The 17,581-nt window shown below is 36.0% G+C and overlaps 1 protein-coding gene across 1 annotated transcript; it reads right to left on the bottom strand.

The window, feature by feature from the left end:
• Positions 1-11,270: 11,270 nt before the first annotated feature.
• rhcga (Rh family, C glycoprotein a) lies at positions 11,271-16,348 on the bottom strand. Its single transcript, XM_016545787.1, has 11 exons — positions 16,123-16,348; positions 15,737-15,929; positions 15,357-15,507; positions 14,679-14,826; positions 14,402-14,568; positions 13,896-14,033; positions 13,679-13,815; positions 12,990-13,114; positions 11,965-12,038; positions 11,714-11,790; positions 11,271-11,352 (listed from the first exon to the last, which is right to left on the bottom strand). The coding sequence occupies exons 1-11, from the start codon at positions 16,346-16,348 to the stop codon at positions 11,325-11,327; spliced, it is 1,464 nt and encodes a 487-aa protein (XP_016401273.1). The 3' UTR covers positions 11,271-11,324.
• Between the last annotated feature and the right edge of the window lie 1,233 nt (positions 16,349-17,581).

Genomic DNA, 17,581 nt, shown 5'->3' with positions numbered 1-17,581 from the left:
GGGTCAAGGTGTTAAGCTTCTTACATGTGTCATTTTTACAAAGCCTTAGGATATCAATGATTTCTAAATGGCAATATATTGTGAAAAACTCCTGTTTTTTTTAAGCTCACAATGTGCAGTAGAAAATTGATGTGCTCCTGGGCTCATCTTAGTGTTTCTGTCACACACTTATGATGTATAATGTCTGAAGGACAGATTAAATGTTCTGTCATAGAGAATATGGCTCAAATATAATCACGCATATGAATTATTGCAATTGCAGCACTGTCAAGAATCTTTAGATACATAACCTGAAATGCTCGAGGGATTAGAACGTAACAACGGCTTCATTTTGATGGTTTAATTTCAGTCGCCGTGTGAGAATTCCCATGGATTGAACACAATAGACGGCGCATCTGAATTGCAGTCTAGTCTACGAAGTGGCAGATTAGTTGCCTCAGACTGACTTTTTGACCCCAGTGTCTGGGAATTGCGTCCTCCGATGGTAGTGGGAGGCAAAAGCAAACACTTTCAAAAAGCAGAAATCCGATCAGACCTCAATGGAGTAACATGACTCCACCCCTCCAGCTCCACCCATCCTCGTCTGGCATTCCTTGAACTTGAACATGGCTCAGTCTGGTTCAGACAAGGGTCTGTCTGGGATGGTGTCTGTTAAGAGGCTCTCGAGGGTGTTTCTCCCCTCATGCATCCTATGTGGGGCTGTCATGCCGAAGCAAGACTCTGGGAACCCCAAAACGGTTCCCAGGGGCCTCACGTGTTCTTTAGTTCTCAGAGCTGCATGCAGAGATATGAATATGCATGCTTTGATAAATGGAGTCTGGCTGCGTTGTGATTGTGCATTAGCTGTTCTGCTTTATGTCCTGGAAAGTTCGTATGTAGAGGTCCAGTTGACCATTTTCAGGACCCCGATTTAGATGCAAGAGACTGTCTGGGGCCCTCGTTGTGGAAGATATTGTCTATTTTTACCTGGGATGTTTATGTTTTAGTGTTAAAAAATAAAATAAAAATAAGATAACATCTATGGTTCCATGAAGAATCTTTAGCATCAGTGGGACTTCTTCTTTGCACAAAAGGTTCTTTATAGTGGAAAAGGGTTCTTTAGATTATTAAAATGCTCTTCACAATAAGAATAAAATAGCTCTTATAAGAACTGCTCACTGAAAGGTTCATTAGGGAACCAAAAAATGGTTCTTCTGTGGCATCACTGCAAAACCTCCTTTTAGAATCTTTACTTTTAAAGGTTAAATGACAGATAGAAAATTCCAATAAGGCAGAAAAATATAGTGGAAATAAATGTCTTTCAACCAAAGAGCAATAAGGGGAATCTGCTCTGCCTATATTCAGCCAACTGCATTCAAAACTTTTTTTTCTTCTGTGGTACCACCCAGTAAGTCCCAGTCACAAGGAATCGGGTCCCACGTGAGGTACGCAACCGACCTGTCATTCAGCGAGCATCGGGAGAAAGAGATGTTTCAGCCAAGACAACAATGCTGCCAGACGACATAACGTGCACTCCTCCACTTTCTGCCCTGCCTAGCAACCGCTGTCCAGTGACAGAGAGGCTTCATTCCTAGCAACAAGAGCTTAGAGATGGAGAGGCCTTACACCTTAGCAACAAGGCCCCTGCAACTGAGAAGGGCGCTTCTCTAAGCGCGACTGAAAAGACATCCCTCTCCCCGCGTCGCCCACCTCTTTTTCTGGTGTGAAGTTCATCTGGTGGCTCTCAAAAGCAGACCCTCCCCCTCTCAGACACTTGTCAGATGTAGAAAAGAAAGGGGCAGATACTTGGTGGATAAGATCATGACTAATCTGTTGTTTTTTGCTTCCAAGATCCGACGGGGCCTCTAAAAAAAGGGCTGCTGGCAGCAGAGCATACAGATGACGCTGGGTCTCCTCTCCGGATCATGGGGTGGGAGTGAGGATACGAGGGGTTAGCGAGCCATTATTTGGGTGGGAAACAACTTTCTGGTGGGATGCAACTTTTTCCCCTGCATTTTTCAAATATTTGAGGTTCTCTTTGTCTAATGTATATTCAGTTAAAACATAAAAACCTGGCAACATCTTAGTGTGACACTCATGTCAAAATTTTAAATCAAAATATGAAAAATTATGGTCATTTTATTTGTCATTTCACATTTGCATTTTTACAATAAAAAATGTCTCATGTTTTCAAGGATGCATTAAATTGTTTAAAAGTTACAATAAAGACTTTTAACATTTTTCCAAATGATTTTTGGACAATTTTAAATAAATGGTGTTTTTGTGAACTTGCTATTCATCAGCGAATCCTGAAAAAAAAACCTGTATCATGGTTTCCACAAACAGCACAACTGTTTCAACATTGATAATAATAAGAAATGTTTCTTGAGGAAATCAGCATATTAGAATGATTTCTGAAGGATCATGTGACACTGAAGACTGGAGGAATGATGCTGAAAATTCAGCTTTGCATCACAGAAATAACTTATATTTTAAAATATAATAAAATATATAATTTTTTAAAATTGTAATAATATTTCACAATATTACTGTTTATATCACATACTGATCAGATAAATGAAACATCAGTAAGACTTCTTTAAAAAACAAAAATTGTACCAAACCCAAACTTTTGAACTGTAGTATTTTCTGTTATTTAATCAAATTGGATAATATTTGTAATCTTTAAAAAATCTGATTTCATAATGAAAGTTGACTTAGACAGAGGAAAATATATAAAATATATAAAATCTACAAAACCCTGCATCACCATTTCAGTACGTATTTAAAGTAACTATTGTTTATTTGTGAGCCATGCAAAATCTCACTTTACAGATACACTGCACTTCAAATCTAAAAAACAAAGCCGATCTAAAACACTAATTCATTAACTGAAGAGAACCCTGAAGATAAGACATCACAGGATATTAATAATGTACTGTAGTCTGATTAATACATACTTGTATTTGACTGTATGCTGTTTGAATACAGTAGAAGCTATGAGTTTTCCCTTAAATCTTCTTCAAAGAAACATTTAAAATTGAACATTTAAAATGTCAAGATTTTTATTTTTCAAATTCTGTGTCAGTACATGATACTTCTATAAATAGTGTGGTACTGCATGATTATTATTGTTGCGTATGCAGTGAAGTCATTATCTGTTTCTGAAAAAATAATTTGTTTTACTTACATTTAAAAGTAAGTCAAACCCGAATGAAAATCCCTTTTGAATGTTATTTATTAATTAATTTGTTTCGTTTTAGATTTCTATTTTTTTAGATTTCTATTTTTCTATTATTCAAAAGTATTTGTTTCACACACCAATTTAATATTCATATATTGTGGTATTTTTTATAGTGCTTCAAAGGTATTTCCAATAATAAGACAGTATGATAGTACGAAAAAAAAAATGTTGATTTTAAAGTTGTACTTGTTTTTTTTTTTGTTATTTCTTGTGACAGAAGAACAAACACATTCTATCCATGTACTGCTACTTTACAAACTAAATTCACTACAATTTGAGCAGGAAAATATCACGTTCTCCACAACCCTGAGAACATGACAGTCAATAAGAAAACTTTACATAAAAAACTTTAACACAGCTGATGACTACATGCCCCTTTTGCACATCACCTTAAAAACATGTTAAACAGCAGCAGATGGTGGAACAGAGGGAGAGAGGTGTTTCCATTGCTTTAGCGCTTTTGTTTGACAGCTTGCCCTGTAAGTCCATCCCTACTCAAGAACCCTCTGCTTTTCTTCTTCTCGGTCAGGTAGCAACCCTTTTTTCCATGTCCACTAAAGGAAAATAATTTGTCCCAGTCTGTCACTCAACAGAGGAATCGATTAAAGGACTCAATCTGTTTATTCCAACCAATTAGTCCCCTTTTGCCCCGAGCATTGGCTTAAAGCAGCCGGCCATAATCATAGGTTCCACCTCGTAATTAGTTGTAATTCTAGTGCTGACATGGCTTAAGATCTTCATTTAGAGTGCTTGTCACTCTGGGGGTGGGAACGTAACACGGAGAACAGGAAAGTCTACCCTCTCCTTAAACACGGCAGATGTGTTCATCAATCGATTCCATCCCTCTTCCGTAGTGAGCAGCGCACAGCTGATAGGAGAGCTGGGAAAAGGAGGATTGGTCAGATAAAAAAAGGTGAGATGAATGTGTGAAGAAGAGATCCATATTATATTCCTGGGGACTACATTCCCATTGACTGTTTTCTAACTTTCTAATCCAAAAAGGATTAATTCATCCAAAAATGAAAATGTACTAAAATTGTACAAAGGCCATCCATGATGAGTTTGTTTCTTCATCTGAACAGATTTGGAGAAATTTAGCACTCACCAGTGGATCCTCTGCAGTGAATGGGTGCCGTCAGAATGAGAGTGCAAACAGCTGATTAAAACATCACAATAATCCACAAGCAATCCACACCACTCCAATCCATCAGTTAACATCTTGTGAAATGAAAAGCTGCTTGATTGTAAGAAACAAATCCATCATTAAGGCGTTTTAACTTAAAACGGTCACTTCTGGCCAAAATACAGAGTGCATAATCCTTCCTCCAGTGAAAAAGTCCATCCCTTGATGTCTTCTCACATCAAAATCCACCCACATATTTGTTTAGAACTGTTTTGGCTCATAAATGTTGCTTGATATGTGCATATTTCTCTCCTGATTCAGATAAGATGACTTTTTCACTGGAGAAAGCAATATTGTGAATAGAGAACTTTACATTTTAAAATGTCTTAATGATAAAAAAAAATGTATTTCCTCTTCACGAGTTGTTTACTGATGGACTGGAGTTGTGATGTTTTTATCAGCTGTTTGGACTCTCATTCTGACGGCACCCATTCACTACAGAGGATCCACTGGTGAGAAAGTTATGTAATGCTGAATTTCTCCAAATCTGTTCTGATGAAGAAACTCATCTACATCTTGGATGGTCTGAGAGTGAGTACGTTTTTAGAGAATTATTCCTTTAAAGGAACCGGCAGGCATAATTCTGCAGCCTAATCTCAAATGTAAAAGTGTAATTTCAAATGTAAACATCTTTTTAAAACATAACCCTAAAATGTATTTTTCTCATCCAGCAACCCATAATCAAGCACCAAGAGCGACTGAAAAGGCAAATAATCAGGTTTCAAAAGAATTGCCATTAAATTGACTCTCGCTTCATCCCCCCCATTCACGCTTTCCCCAATGCAGGTGGATCCTCTAATTAGAAGAACATTTTAGTTTGAGCTGCTCGTGCTCCATATTTATTGTCCCGCCACCATCACTTTAATTTCCAACTCTTTGCCTCTTGTGTCCGAATCAAAGAGCTGGACTGTCGTAAATGGACCGCTATATTTATTGTCCATGGGGTCATATTCTCTCAGACCTGACCCTTTGACCCATGCGAGTGGATTCATGTCGCACTGAAAAAGCCTGATTGGGTTTTAACGAGGCATAATGCTCTTGGTGGTAGAAACCGATGAATACATATAAAAGAACGGCCGACATGAGAAGCAGTTTGGGAAAAGCAACACATGAGAGAAGGAAGGTCCTCTAACAAGGGAACAAATAATGAGGATTAGCATGACAAGCAGGGCTGGGTTTTGAAGGCCCATGATGCAGATGGATTTTTCTCTTATGCACTTAAGGAAAGCAAGACTATGAAAGGTCTGATTCACATTTACATGCTTTAGATTAAAGAAAATAATGCTGGACTTCACATTTGAAATGATATGTTACACTAGTGTACACTGATGCAACAGTCTAATAAAAGGTTGTGGTTTGGCCCTGGAAATTGTTTTATGATCAGATTACAGTCCCAAGTACAAAACTGTTTTTTTCTTTCTATCAAAATGGGGACATTTGATAGACTTTTACTGTTTTTTTTTTTTAATCTACAGCTAGTTACTATAACTTAACCCTAACGTACAACCTAACCCTATTTTTATATAAAAAATCTTTTTTCTTTTTTTTCTTACAAATAAAAGACATCCCTAAAATGTATTTTGTCCGATTTAGCCCACTTTTGGTACAGATTTGTCCCCAAAATACACACACACACAGACATGCATACATACAAGGTGTCCAAGATAATAAAATAAATAAATAAATAAATGTGCTACTGTAATCATTGCATTCATGTTGATTTCATGTTTCCTGAAGAAACATTTCAAGTTACAATTTTCAACAAAACATTTGCTTTATTGAATCTAGGAAGCTCAAGTAAACAGTTTACGAACCTATTTGGTGAAAGGTGAAATGCAAGCCTGTTTTTATAAATAAATATCTGTATTTTATGTATAAGAAATGCCATAAGTTATTTTGGGTTTATATGACATCTTATAACTTGGATTGACGTCAAAATGCCAAAAACTTCCTGTTTTATGAGTTTCTTGTCACATGACAACAAAATGGCTTCCTGCATGTTGTTTGCATCTGTATGGAAGAAAAATAATGACAAATGTCTTTGAAACAAAAAAGCATGTTGAATTGCACTAACTGAAAAAAATAATGCAGTGCATTAACAGTGCTTGCATTTTAATGCCTTGTATTTCCAGGGCTTGCATTCTTAGGAGCTGAAATTTAACTTAGTTGTTTATTTAAGCTGTCAATATTTCAATTCAAAACATTTCACACATTTTCATAATTAAAAAGTCAAAAATTCATATTCACCTTCCAGAGTTCACTTCCGAAACATTTAATTTGTTTAAAAATACAATGTATAATATTCGACAGGCAATTTCAGTCCATTTTATTTCACGTTTTTAATATGCATAATAATAATAATTTTTAATTATTTTCTTCAGAAACCCAATTTCTTCAGAAACCCAATTTAACCCTCAGACATGATCTTCAGCATTGGGACCCAGCCGAAATGAAGTGTTTTCCCCCCAACCACATAAAGTAGGATTCAGTGACAGATTCTGGGTAAAAAGGTCTATCGGCACAGATGTACCAATTAACCAGTGCCAATCAGCCCTTAAGAGTGATATAATGATCAGGTCAGGAGGGAAAAACCGCTGAATGAAAGATTCCACCTTTCCTCCAGTCCCCCCACTCACTGCCCACCATTATACCCAAGCAACAACAGGCCAATGTTTTAAGCACTGATACAATTGTTCTCCATGGAAGTAACATAATGACAAATGTCTTTGAAACAAAAAAGCATGTTGAATTGCACTAACTGAAAAAAATAATGCAGTGCATTAACAGTGCTTGCATTTTAATGCCTTGTATTTCCAGGGCTTGCATTCTTAGGAGCTGAAATTTAACTTAGTTGTTTATTTAAGCTGTCAATATTTCAATTCAAAACATTTCACACATTTTCATAATTAAAAAGTCAAAAATTCATATTCACCTTCCAGAGTTCACTTCCGAAACATTTAATTTGTTTAAAAATACAATGTATAATATTCGACAGGCAATTTCAGTCCATTTTATTTCACGTTTTTAATATGCATAATAATAATAATTTTTAATTATTTTCTTCAGAAACCCAATTTCTTCAGAAACCCAATTTAACCCTCAGACATGATCTTCAGCATTGGGACCCAGCCGAAATGAAGTGTTTTCCCCCCAACCACATAAAGTAGGATTCAGTGACAGATTCTGGGTAAAAAGGTCTATCGGCACAGATGTACCAATTAACCAGTGCCAATCAGCCCTTAAGAGTGATATAATGATCAGGTCAGGAGGGAAAAACCGCTGAATGAAAGATTCCACCTTTCCTCCAGTCCCCCCACTCACTGCCCACCATTATACCCAAGCAACAACAGGCCAATTTGTCCATGAGGCCCTTGTACCCACACTCCCTGCAGAGTTATTTAGCTCCTCTCCTGCTCTTCAATGGCAGGTACTGATTAGAGGGGCTGCAATCTCCCTCCCTGTCCCCTTTAAAAAAAAAAAAAGAAAAACTAACCCCCTTCATCCTGGCAATCTTTAATCTGATTACAGGCTTTCTACGGCTTTTCAGACAAGACTGGCCATGAAGGACAATGGCAGGCCAAGTGGTTCCACACACAGCCTCTGAGCTATGTGATCCAAGTGTGGATCTCTGGGCGCTCTAACTCCGCTGGCAGTTCTTTTCAGAGTAAACTAAGGCTGGGTCGGCCCACCTGCCCGCCTGCCGGCGCGCTCCCCTTCACACAGGGGATTAACCAGAACATCTCTGTTACAGGAGCGACACCCTCCTTTCCTCAGAGCCCGACCCCCACTCCCCCGTCCCCTGCAGACTTGTGTGATTAGAGAGGAGAGGAGATTTGACCCCGGCTCTCCTGCTTTCAGCCGCTCAGCTCGATGCAGCGGTAGATCCTTAACTCCGGGCCCCGCCCCCCTGTTCCTCATCACCATGGGAAAGCCGCTCGGAATCAATGGACATGCTGGCGTGCTTCGCTGCCGTCCATCTCGTTTATACCTTGTAATCCCTCAAACCTGAGTGAGCTGTTGCATATCTGCCCTGACGTATTTTTCTTCTTGACTTGCCACTGCAGAAAAAATAAAGGCTGGCATTGATGGTACCATGAAGAACCTTCAACATCCATGGAAGCTTTCTATCACACAAACGGTTCTTTAAAGTGGAAAAAGGTTCTTAAAATGTTCTTCACACTAAGAAAAAAATGGTTCTTTTAAGAACTTTGAAGAACCTAGAATGGTTCTATTATGGCCCACCTTTTCAAACCCTTATTTTTAAGAGTGATTTTTATCCCCTTGCTTTAATTAAAAACATTTTTTTTTTAGAGTGCAGGCCTTTACTTTTTAAATATAGATGGGAAATTAATGTCAAAAAAAAAAAAAGACAAGCAAAAAATTATGCTTACACATGATTTTCATATGTTCTGCTAAACCAGTGGAAACTCAGGATAAAGGCAGTATTTTTGCAAATATTTCGTATTTTTAATCACCATTTTGTGAAAAAGGTCTCAAATTTTGGCAGTCATGGCAAATATTGAGCAAAGAAACAGATGTTAAAATTGTGTCTGATTCACTTGTCAAGCACATTGCATTGTGGGATACAGTGTTCTCTGTAGTATACTGCACATTTTGGCAAATGTAGAAGGTCGTCTGTGTATTTTATGCATACAGAAAATGTACACATTGTGCTCCATAATCTATACTGTATAGAGTTTTTTTTGTAGTTTTTCAAGCTACAATATTATATGCCACTTTATTAATACTACAAATGGAAAAATAAACATAGAATCCACAATCTTTGTCAAACTGAATAAAAAAAAAAGTAATATCAAATAAACAAAGACAAGCAAAACAAACAAAAAAAAAAGTAACAGGTGGAAATTAAGGATAAATGCAGGTGTAAACTTGGAAATAAAATCGGCTGTTTTGCATTTTTGATCCAATATTTTGTAAAAAAAAAAAAATTTAAAAAAAAAGTCTTGGCAGTCAGAGCAAATATTGAGCCAAGAAAGAGTCTGTGGCTCATTCAGTTGTCACACTAGAAATAATACAGTGAGTTCTGTAGTACACTACACATTTTGGAAAATGTAGTACACTATAAAAAAAGATTTTTCGAATTTTTCATAAAGAAAGATTATTAGAGTACATTTTACAAGAAAATATTATTTCAGTCTTTCTGCTTAAAGTCACATTTCTTTGTAAAATTTCACAGTTCTTTGTAATTATTTGTGAAATTTACTAGCAATTTCTGAGTGAAAACTGTAAATTAGTAAATCAGACACCATTTTTTTCAGTGTAGGTCTTGTATGTACAGAAAATGTACATATTGTGCTTAATATACATAATATAAACTGCAGATATAGTAAGAGTTTTCTTGTTCTCAACACAGCCTATTTTGAGTCTTTCTGGCTGCAATATTAAGCAGCACTGCTTTTGTCAGGTGTGAGTACAGACACTCAGCATTAATAATAGCACACCTATTCAATTCAGGAACATGAAATCACGCACAAACTTAAGTCATTCATAAAGACATGAAATCTCTCAAAACCATCATCGGCGTCTTGCTGCGCTCATTCACAAAAGCAGTGTGTATTTGAAGTTCATTAAATGTCACGGCGATTGATCAGGAAATGACCCAATTGACCCTCTACAAGGAGTCCATTTCCATTAGAATGGAGGAGTCTGGCCTCAGGGTGACCAAGCACACGCCAACAGATGACCAGCAGCTCAATTAAAGAGCATTTGCTGTGATTTTGACAGACTCCAGCTAACAATCACTGCGTGTAATGAGCAGTTTTGCACAGTATTCTACTAGTGTACTACAAAAAATAAAATAAAAAATAAAATCTGTTGTTTGATCCTACAGAAATCACAGGTTCGATTAGCAGTAACATAAATGTATTAATTAAAATAGATTTATTTCTTTTACAAAACACTGTTTTGCCAAGACAATTAAATATTTAAAATGCATGTCTTTTATATGTACTTCTATAGTTATTTTTTATAAATATACAGGTAGTTTGATTAATTAAAACACACATAGACAAGTGATTTGGGATGTTTGGCAGAAATGTAAGCTGCAGAATTGTCTTAAATTATATTTGAGACAATTAAAGCAACAATTAAAGTATAAAGAGAGAAACTTTTTTTTTTTTGATGTTTAAAACATTTAATAGACCTCAACATAAAGTACAACAATTGTTCCTAAAATGTTAATCAATCAAACATTCACATTTAGAAAAGAACACAGTTTTTGAGCGCCAATGTAAGGTCACGGGAGCAGAAAGATTGTAAATGGCCTATTATGTTTAACATTATATTTAAAATAGCGAAGAATATAAAGCTTCATAAAAAAATATTGCTATCATTCTACATGGTCTAAAAACACACGGAGGTCATTGACCTCTCAAAAGTCCTCACGTAATCCTTCACATAATCAAATATAACAATCTTCATGCCACTGGACACGTGAAAATAACTAGATAAATAACTAACACATTCATAAAATCAAAATTGTAATAGTCTATAGTCTGTTCTTTAACACAGCAGCAAACATGACAGAGTACAATAATTATTATTTCACTCGTTTCCAGAAGGATTGAAAAGTAATACAGTTTAATCCTAGAACTAGTAGTACAGTTGGATTAAAAAAAATTAATATACAAGCTTTAATTTTAGAAATTATACATGCATAAATTAAATTTGAGGATTCTAAAGCGCAACGACATGAAATTGAACTAATAGCTGACCCTACTGGGCCTCTGCTCTATTAGGCAGGCCAATACCTCACAAAGGTATTACAGGGACTCTATTCTCTTCAGCACAGACTTGGTCTGAACATTCTTTCTGTGTGTGTCTTTTTTTTTTTTTTTTGGTACCAATAGGATGTAATCAGGTGCATCTTTTGCTATAACGACGTCCTTATCTCTTGCATTAGCTCTGTTCCACAGTGAAGTTAGACCTGAACGGTGAAACAGTGAATGAATAAATGAATGAGACCTTCGAAACAATTCATTAAAATAAAAAGGACATCAAGTGCGCCTAAAGCTGGAAATCTATAATGTGGTTGTGTACTGCCATCGCATGGTCATGTACTAGAGTGCAACAAGCATTACTCGCCACCTAGCGGCTTTTACAATGCATTTCACTATAAATACTACGGACCCATTGAAATGTTCAATCTACTTAAAATTAAGAATTTTAACTAAATAAAATAACATCAAATGGAAGGGAAAACTAGGCTACATTTCTATATACACAAATCTTCTTATAGGGTATTAATATTATATAGTATAGTCTCTCTTTTAGCAGTATATACTTACATCATGTCTGTATTTTTGCCGACCATGTGGCTGTTGTACTCTAGAATGGGAGGGAGGCTCTCCTCGTCTTCAGGCACCTGGAAAGGATGATTTTAATCATTGAAAACAATCCAGACCGAAAGAGTTCACACCGTATAAAAGAAACCGGGGCTAGTTGTCACATTTAGGTACATAGACTAGTACGTTCTTATTCGAGTTCTATAGTGCCACCTAGCTGTGAAACAAGTAAATACAAATTAAATCAAACTCACCTCCCAGTACACCTCATCATCAAAGCAGTTATCATCAGACGGGTCTCCCCAGAACGGAAGTCTCAGGATAAAACCTGCATATACATATATGAGGGTTATTATAATCAGTGTTGGGGAAAGTTACTTTTAAAAGTAATGCATTACAATATTGCGTAACTCCATTAAAAAGTAACTAATTACGTTACTTAGTTACTTTTTATGGAAAGTAATGCGTTACGTTACTTTTAAAATCTGGACAGGGCTTGCTTGTTTGTTTTTAAAATAAAAAAGTTCTATTTTTGGCAAATATAAAAGCCTTTTCACACCAAAAGTGAAATGAATAAGCCTCAGACTGAAGGGAAAGTAAATTTACGTCCGTACAGTAGAATGCAGAAGAAGAAATTTCAACACACTTCAGCAATAAAAAAAGACACACAAATGTTTGTCTAGAGTAATTTTTGCTCATTAGTACGGTTGAACTGGATCATCGAAGGTCAGAAGCAAAGACATTAGTTAACATAATGGGATTAAATACATAAAGCATATTTGTGTTGTTTAACATTTAATTATGGCAGGTTTGCGTCATATTCTGAGTTGCATTATTCTTATTCATTTTGAGGAATACTGAATCTGTAATGGGATTAAATACATAAAGGATATTTGTGTTGTTTAACATTTAATTATTGCATATTCTGAGTTGCATTATTTTTATTCATTTTGAGGAATAGTGAATCGGAGTTTTTTTTTTTTGTGAGTGAGATGAATTAATGCATATTCATATTTATTTAGAACTACAGTAACATCTTCTGATTTCTCTCAACGTGGGGACAGGAGAGCTGTCAATCAATAAATTGAAAAAAAAAAAAAGTAACTCAGATATTCTCTTGTAAATTAAAAAGTAATGCGTTACTTTATTAGTTACTTGAAAAAAAGTAATCTGATTACGTAACTCACGTTACTTGTAATGAGTTACCCCCAAAACTGATTATAATACACTAAAACCATACAAAAATGTGTTACTTTAAAGAAATGTTTTGGGTGCTCACCTACTATTGCTCCACCTACGATTCCAAAAGCAAGAGCAACACAAAGACCGGCGGCCTGGAAGCCTCCTTGCATGGCAGGAGTCCTTTCAGCATATTCCCCTTTAAAATCGAAGGTGTTTACCAACCTGTTGAGAAAAAAGGAATTTGTATCAGCAACAGTCACACTTTTAATATTCAAAAACACAATTAATATTCAGTGATATTACTGATTTAGTTGCTCTGACAATATGGGTTAAGAGAAAGCTAAATTTGAACTGAATTGAGCTGGATAATGACATTAACTTTGCGGCATCAATGCTGTTACTGAACTGAATCTCAGCTGAGCTGAATAGTTAGTGACACTATATTGTCTTCTTAGAGCTGCTTTTTTCTGTTGCAATACAGAGATGATTCTCCTCCCAAAATTATGTATTTTGATCTCAAAAATACATCATTCGGGAAGAGAAAAGCTTAAAGTTATTTATTTATTTAAATTGTAATATACATTAGTTTTCAGCAATTTTCCCCTACTTGATTTAATAATCCATGTATCAGGGGGTTCACTGTTTTTTCTCTGTTAACATGAAGCTGCCGTGAAACAATCTGTATTGTATCAAGTACTATATAAATAAATGTGACTTGACTTTTACAATTAAAGCAATTAAGTGAGTTGCAATCTAATCTAAGTAACAGTTTGGATTCACACTCACCCTTCATGTCCATAGACGCTCTCACTGGCAGTAGCCGCAGTGATGGCTCCCACGACTGCTCCGAAGACACCGGGCATGGCGTGCAGGTTATGGATGCCACATGTGTCTTGAATCTTCATATACTTCTCCATGAAGGGCTGCATGGAAAAAAGCAGATATAAATGTATCCGTTCTCACATGGCATATGATGCTCAAATGCACCTGCTCTTGTACTCACAGTGATCACCAGGTAGCCGAATGTGGAGATTATCCCGCAGCAGAAGCCCACGATGAGAGAACCGTAGGTTGTGATCATAAACTCAGCCGCTGTTCCCATGGCGACTCCCCCAGCCAGAGTTGCATTCTGGATATGCACCTAAGTTGCACAAAGCAGATGCAATGTTACAGATTTCGGTATCAGAGATACTAGTTTTCATTAGTATTTTAAATATTTTAAGTTTTTGTTTTCATATTTTCGGTTTTCATTTTAATTTTATATAAAGTTTTGGTAATTTTGTTGTGTATGTTTTTTTTTTTCATATTTATTAGTTTTTTAATATGTCTATGAATTTTTATATTAATTTCAGTACTTTAAGTTAAAGTAAATGAAAATGAAAATGTTGAATGCTGAAGTAAAATAAGATTTGTAAGAAAAAAGTAACTTTTTGTGATGGTTTTAGTTTAGTTTGAGTTTTAGTTGCTGCTGCAGATGTAATTGTGACATGATGAAGTGCTGTTATTTACCATGTCCAGTTTTCCCCTCTTGGCTGAAAGGCTTGATATGGCAAATGTAGTAATGACTGAAGCAGCCAGCGCGAGGTAGGTGTTTATGGCGGCCCGATGTTGTCCATCTCCATGATCTGCGATGGCAGAGTTGAAACTGGGCCAGAACATCCAGAGGAAGAGAGTCCCTGTAAAAATAAACATCTTCAGCTAAAGCACTGGATTTTTTTTTTGAAAGCAGCTCATGATAAGATCTGATCACGGGTATCTATGTGATGTATAAGAAGTCATAACTTACCAATCATAGCAAAGACATCCGAGTGGTAGACAGATCCGCTCAGATTCTTGCTTTGGTTTAGTTTTGGTCGATAAAGAATCCATGATATTGTCAGACCGTAATATGCTCCGAAAGTGTGGATGACCATGGATCCGCCAGCGTCCCGAACCTGGGAAAAGTCAGAACAATTTGTTAGAATTTCTTGATTTGGGTAAGAGTATTCAGGACTTGGGATATATATATATATATATATATATATATATAAAAACTCAAACATATGAAAGTTATTTTCCAAGGCAACATAAAAATTAAATAATTTAAAACAAAAAAACAAAAGCACATAACAAAATTACTACATATGTAGCAGTTAACTGCAAAAGATTTGAGTTAATATCATGTTAAGGCAAATTAAAGCTTAGTCAATATTTAATAAAAATTTCAATTAACATGCTTGTGTAGTACAGAAAAAAATTGAAAATTAAATTAAAAATAGAAAATTAAAATGAAAAAAGTTCTACTAATTTAATCTTTTTGTCTGTTAAATGTAAAAAAAAAAATACAGTACAACTTACAAACGTACAGTACAACTAACATTAAAATGAAAAGTATAAAAATAAAATATTTACAATATTAATAAACCATATAATAGAGTATAATAGAGTATAAAATAAATAATGCTAAAACAACACTGCTTCTTACATGGAGAACATGAAGAATGATGTATTCCTCGACTGCAAACAGTGTGATGCCAAATAGCGTCAAGACCATCAGCTGCACTGGACTGACTTTCCCCAGCAGAGCTCCATAAGCAATGAGACATCCAGCCACACAGAAGTCAGCATTGATGATACTGATGTAAGAAAGATGGTGGTTAATTTTTGGTCTTCATTTTCTACATCAGCTGTATCACATAAATCATAATCCTTTGATGCACTGATCAGGAAAATCACATTTGCAGTGTGTTGATTTAAACGTGCTTATGACGACACTATGTGGCACACACAAAAACCAGCTTTACTTCATGTGCAAGTAGAGCCAAAGACCTTAAATAAGGGTGTGAGGCGAGGTGCAAAACGTACTTCTCAATTCCGATCTTGATTTGGCCATCAGCCGGGTCCAGAGAGTGAAACCAGCCCTGCATGAGAAGAGCCCACTGCAGACCAAAGGCGGCGATGAGAAAGTTAAACCCGACCCCGCCAAAGCTGTAACGCTTCAGGAAGGTCATGAGAAAGCCAAAACCCACGAAGATCATCACATGCACATCCTGAAAACCTGCCGAGCAAGGAGAAAGAGGGTGGAGAAGGTTAATGGATCAACATATAACAGAACCTCCCTAACTTTCAAGCTCAACCAAACATAATCATTTTGCTGATTAAAAAAAAAAGTTATTAATTTTTTTTTTTTAAAGTTTAAATGATAAATTAATTGTATTTAGTATCAATCCATGCAGAACTTGAAAACTCACTTGGATATCTGTAGTAGAAGTCGTTCTCGATGTCACTCGTGATGTTGTTCTCATGTTTGTGCTCAGACCAGTGCGCGTCCGACTCTTCATCATAACGTACAAACAGTCCAAACAAGATGATCATGGCGATCTGCCACACGAAGCAGACCGCAGGCAGACTGACCCGGACGTCAGGGTTTTTGGCCTTGCACCAGAATCCTCTGCAGCAGGCAGCGAAGTTCCCCATGGTGAAGTGAAGAAGTTAAGAGATGATCTGTTGGGAAAAGCTCTCTTGTAATTTCTGGTGGTGAAGAGACGATCTGTTGGAAGAAGCTCTCTTGTAATTTCTGCGTTGGGTGCAGCTGTATTTATAGCTGGTTATCTGGAGGTGTGTCACAGGTTGCAGGTGTACCTTCTGGAAATTAAATTCGGGTGACCGTGACACTCACCTGACAAGACTGATCAATATCTGCTCTGGTGTCTGACGACGACTTCTTTTTTTAAAGATGTCACTCTAGTCTTACTAGACTTAATTATAATTACACTTGGACTATTCAAAACAACCTTGCAACTGCAAGTCATCTTTAGGTCCGATCTTTTATTTATTTATTTATTTTTTGCACTTTTGGAAGGTTTTAATACATTTGAACTGATTTCAATTTGTGTGCATATCCGAACCCTCAAAATCTGGAAAATCAGGGCAAACACGTTAATGACTAAGAGCAGGAAACTGGCAGTGCATGTTTTGTAAAAAAAAGTGATTCATTTCTTTTTATTTCTGCTTTATTGCTTTTGTTCAGCAGGGCGACTTCTTTTGAGTATCTGAATAAATCAAATCAGCTTTCAACTCATGCAAAGTATCATCTGTGTGGTTCCCGATCATCTGATTGCAAGTAAAACACTACATGCATAATTGATATGAACTTCTGAGCATGTTTCAGTAGTGTGATCAGATGTTTAAACAACATTTTCCAATTCTTCTATAATAATTATTTGATGCAGTACTTACTGGATATATCTGGAAAGAAATATAACTACAGGAACTAGTGAAGGCAAAAACATGATTCAAAATGAAAAACTTAACAGAAATACTGATCAGTTGCAAAACATATAAATGTTCCCTCATACATAGAGTATATTTTAACCTAAAATCCTTAATTTATGTTTTATAAATTGAGTGATGTTGCCATTACCTATAGTTTATAAAAAAGTGCACTTTTTTTTTTTTTGCAAAATATATGCAAAAAAAGGCAGTCAACTCCTAAGTCATAAGAGTCATGTAAATAGCCAATATCTCAATGATTGTAATTGTTCTCTGTTGGGAACATACCAGATATTATCATTTTCTATGTAGCTGAACTGCTGTTATATAACTGGATCGCCTGCATCTGCTCTCTTCAATATGCAAAGACTTTAAAAACTGAGGCTTCTTGTAAATCTCAAAGCTGTTGTAATGATGTTGTACATAACCAAACCTTAG

The sequence above is a fragment of the Sinocyclocheilus rhinocerous genome, unplaced genomic scaffold (genome assembly GCF_001515625.1).
Source record: "Sinocyclocheilus rhinocerous isolate Xijiao unplaced genomic scaffold, SAMN03320098_v1.1 scaffold760, whole genome shotgun sequence".
Lineage (NCBI taxonomy): Eukaryota > Metazoa > Chordata > Actinopteri > Cypriniformes > Cyprinidae > Sinocyclocheilus > Sinocyclocheilus rhinocerous.
Note: the sequence above shows the minus strand (reverse complement) of the source record. Positions and strands in the feature narration are given on the sequence as shown.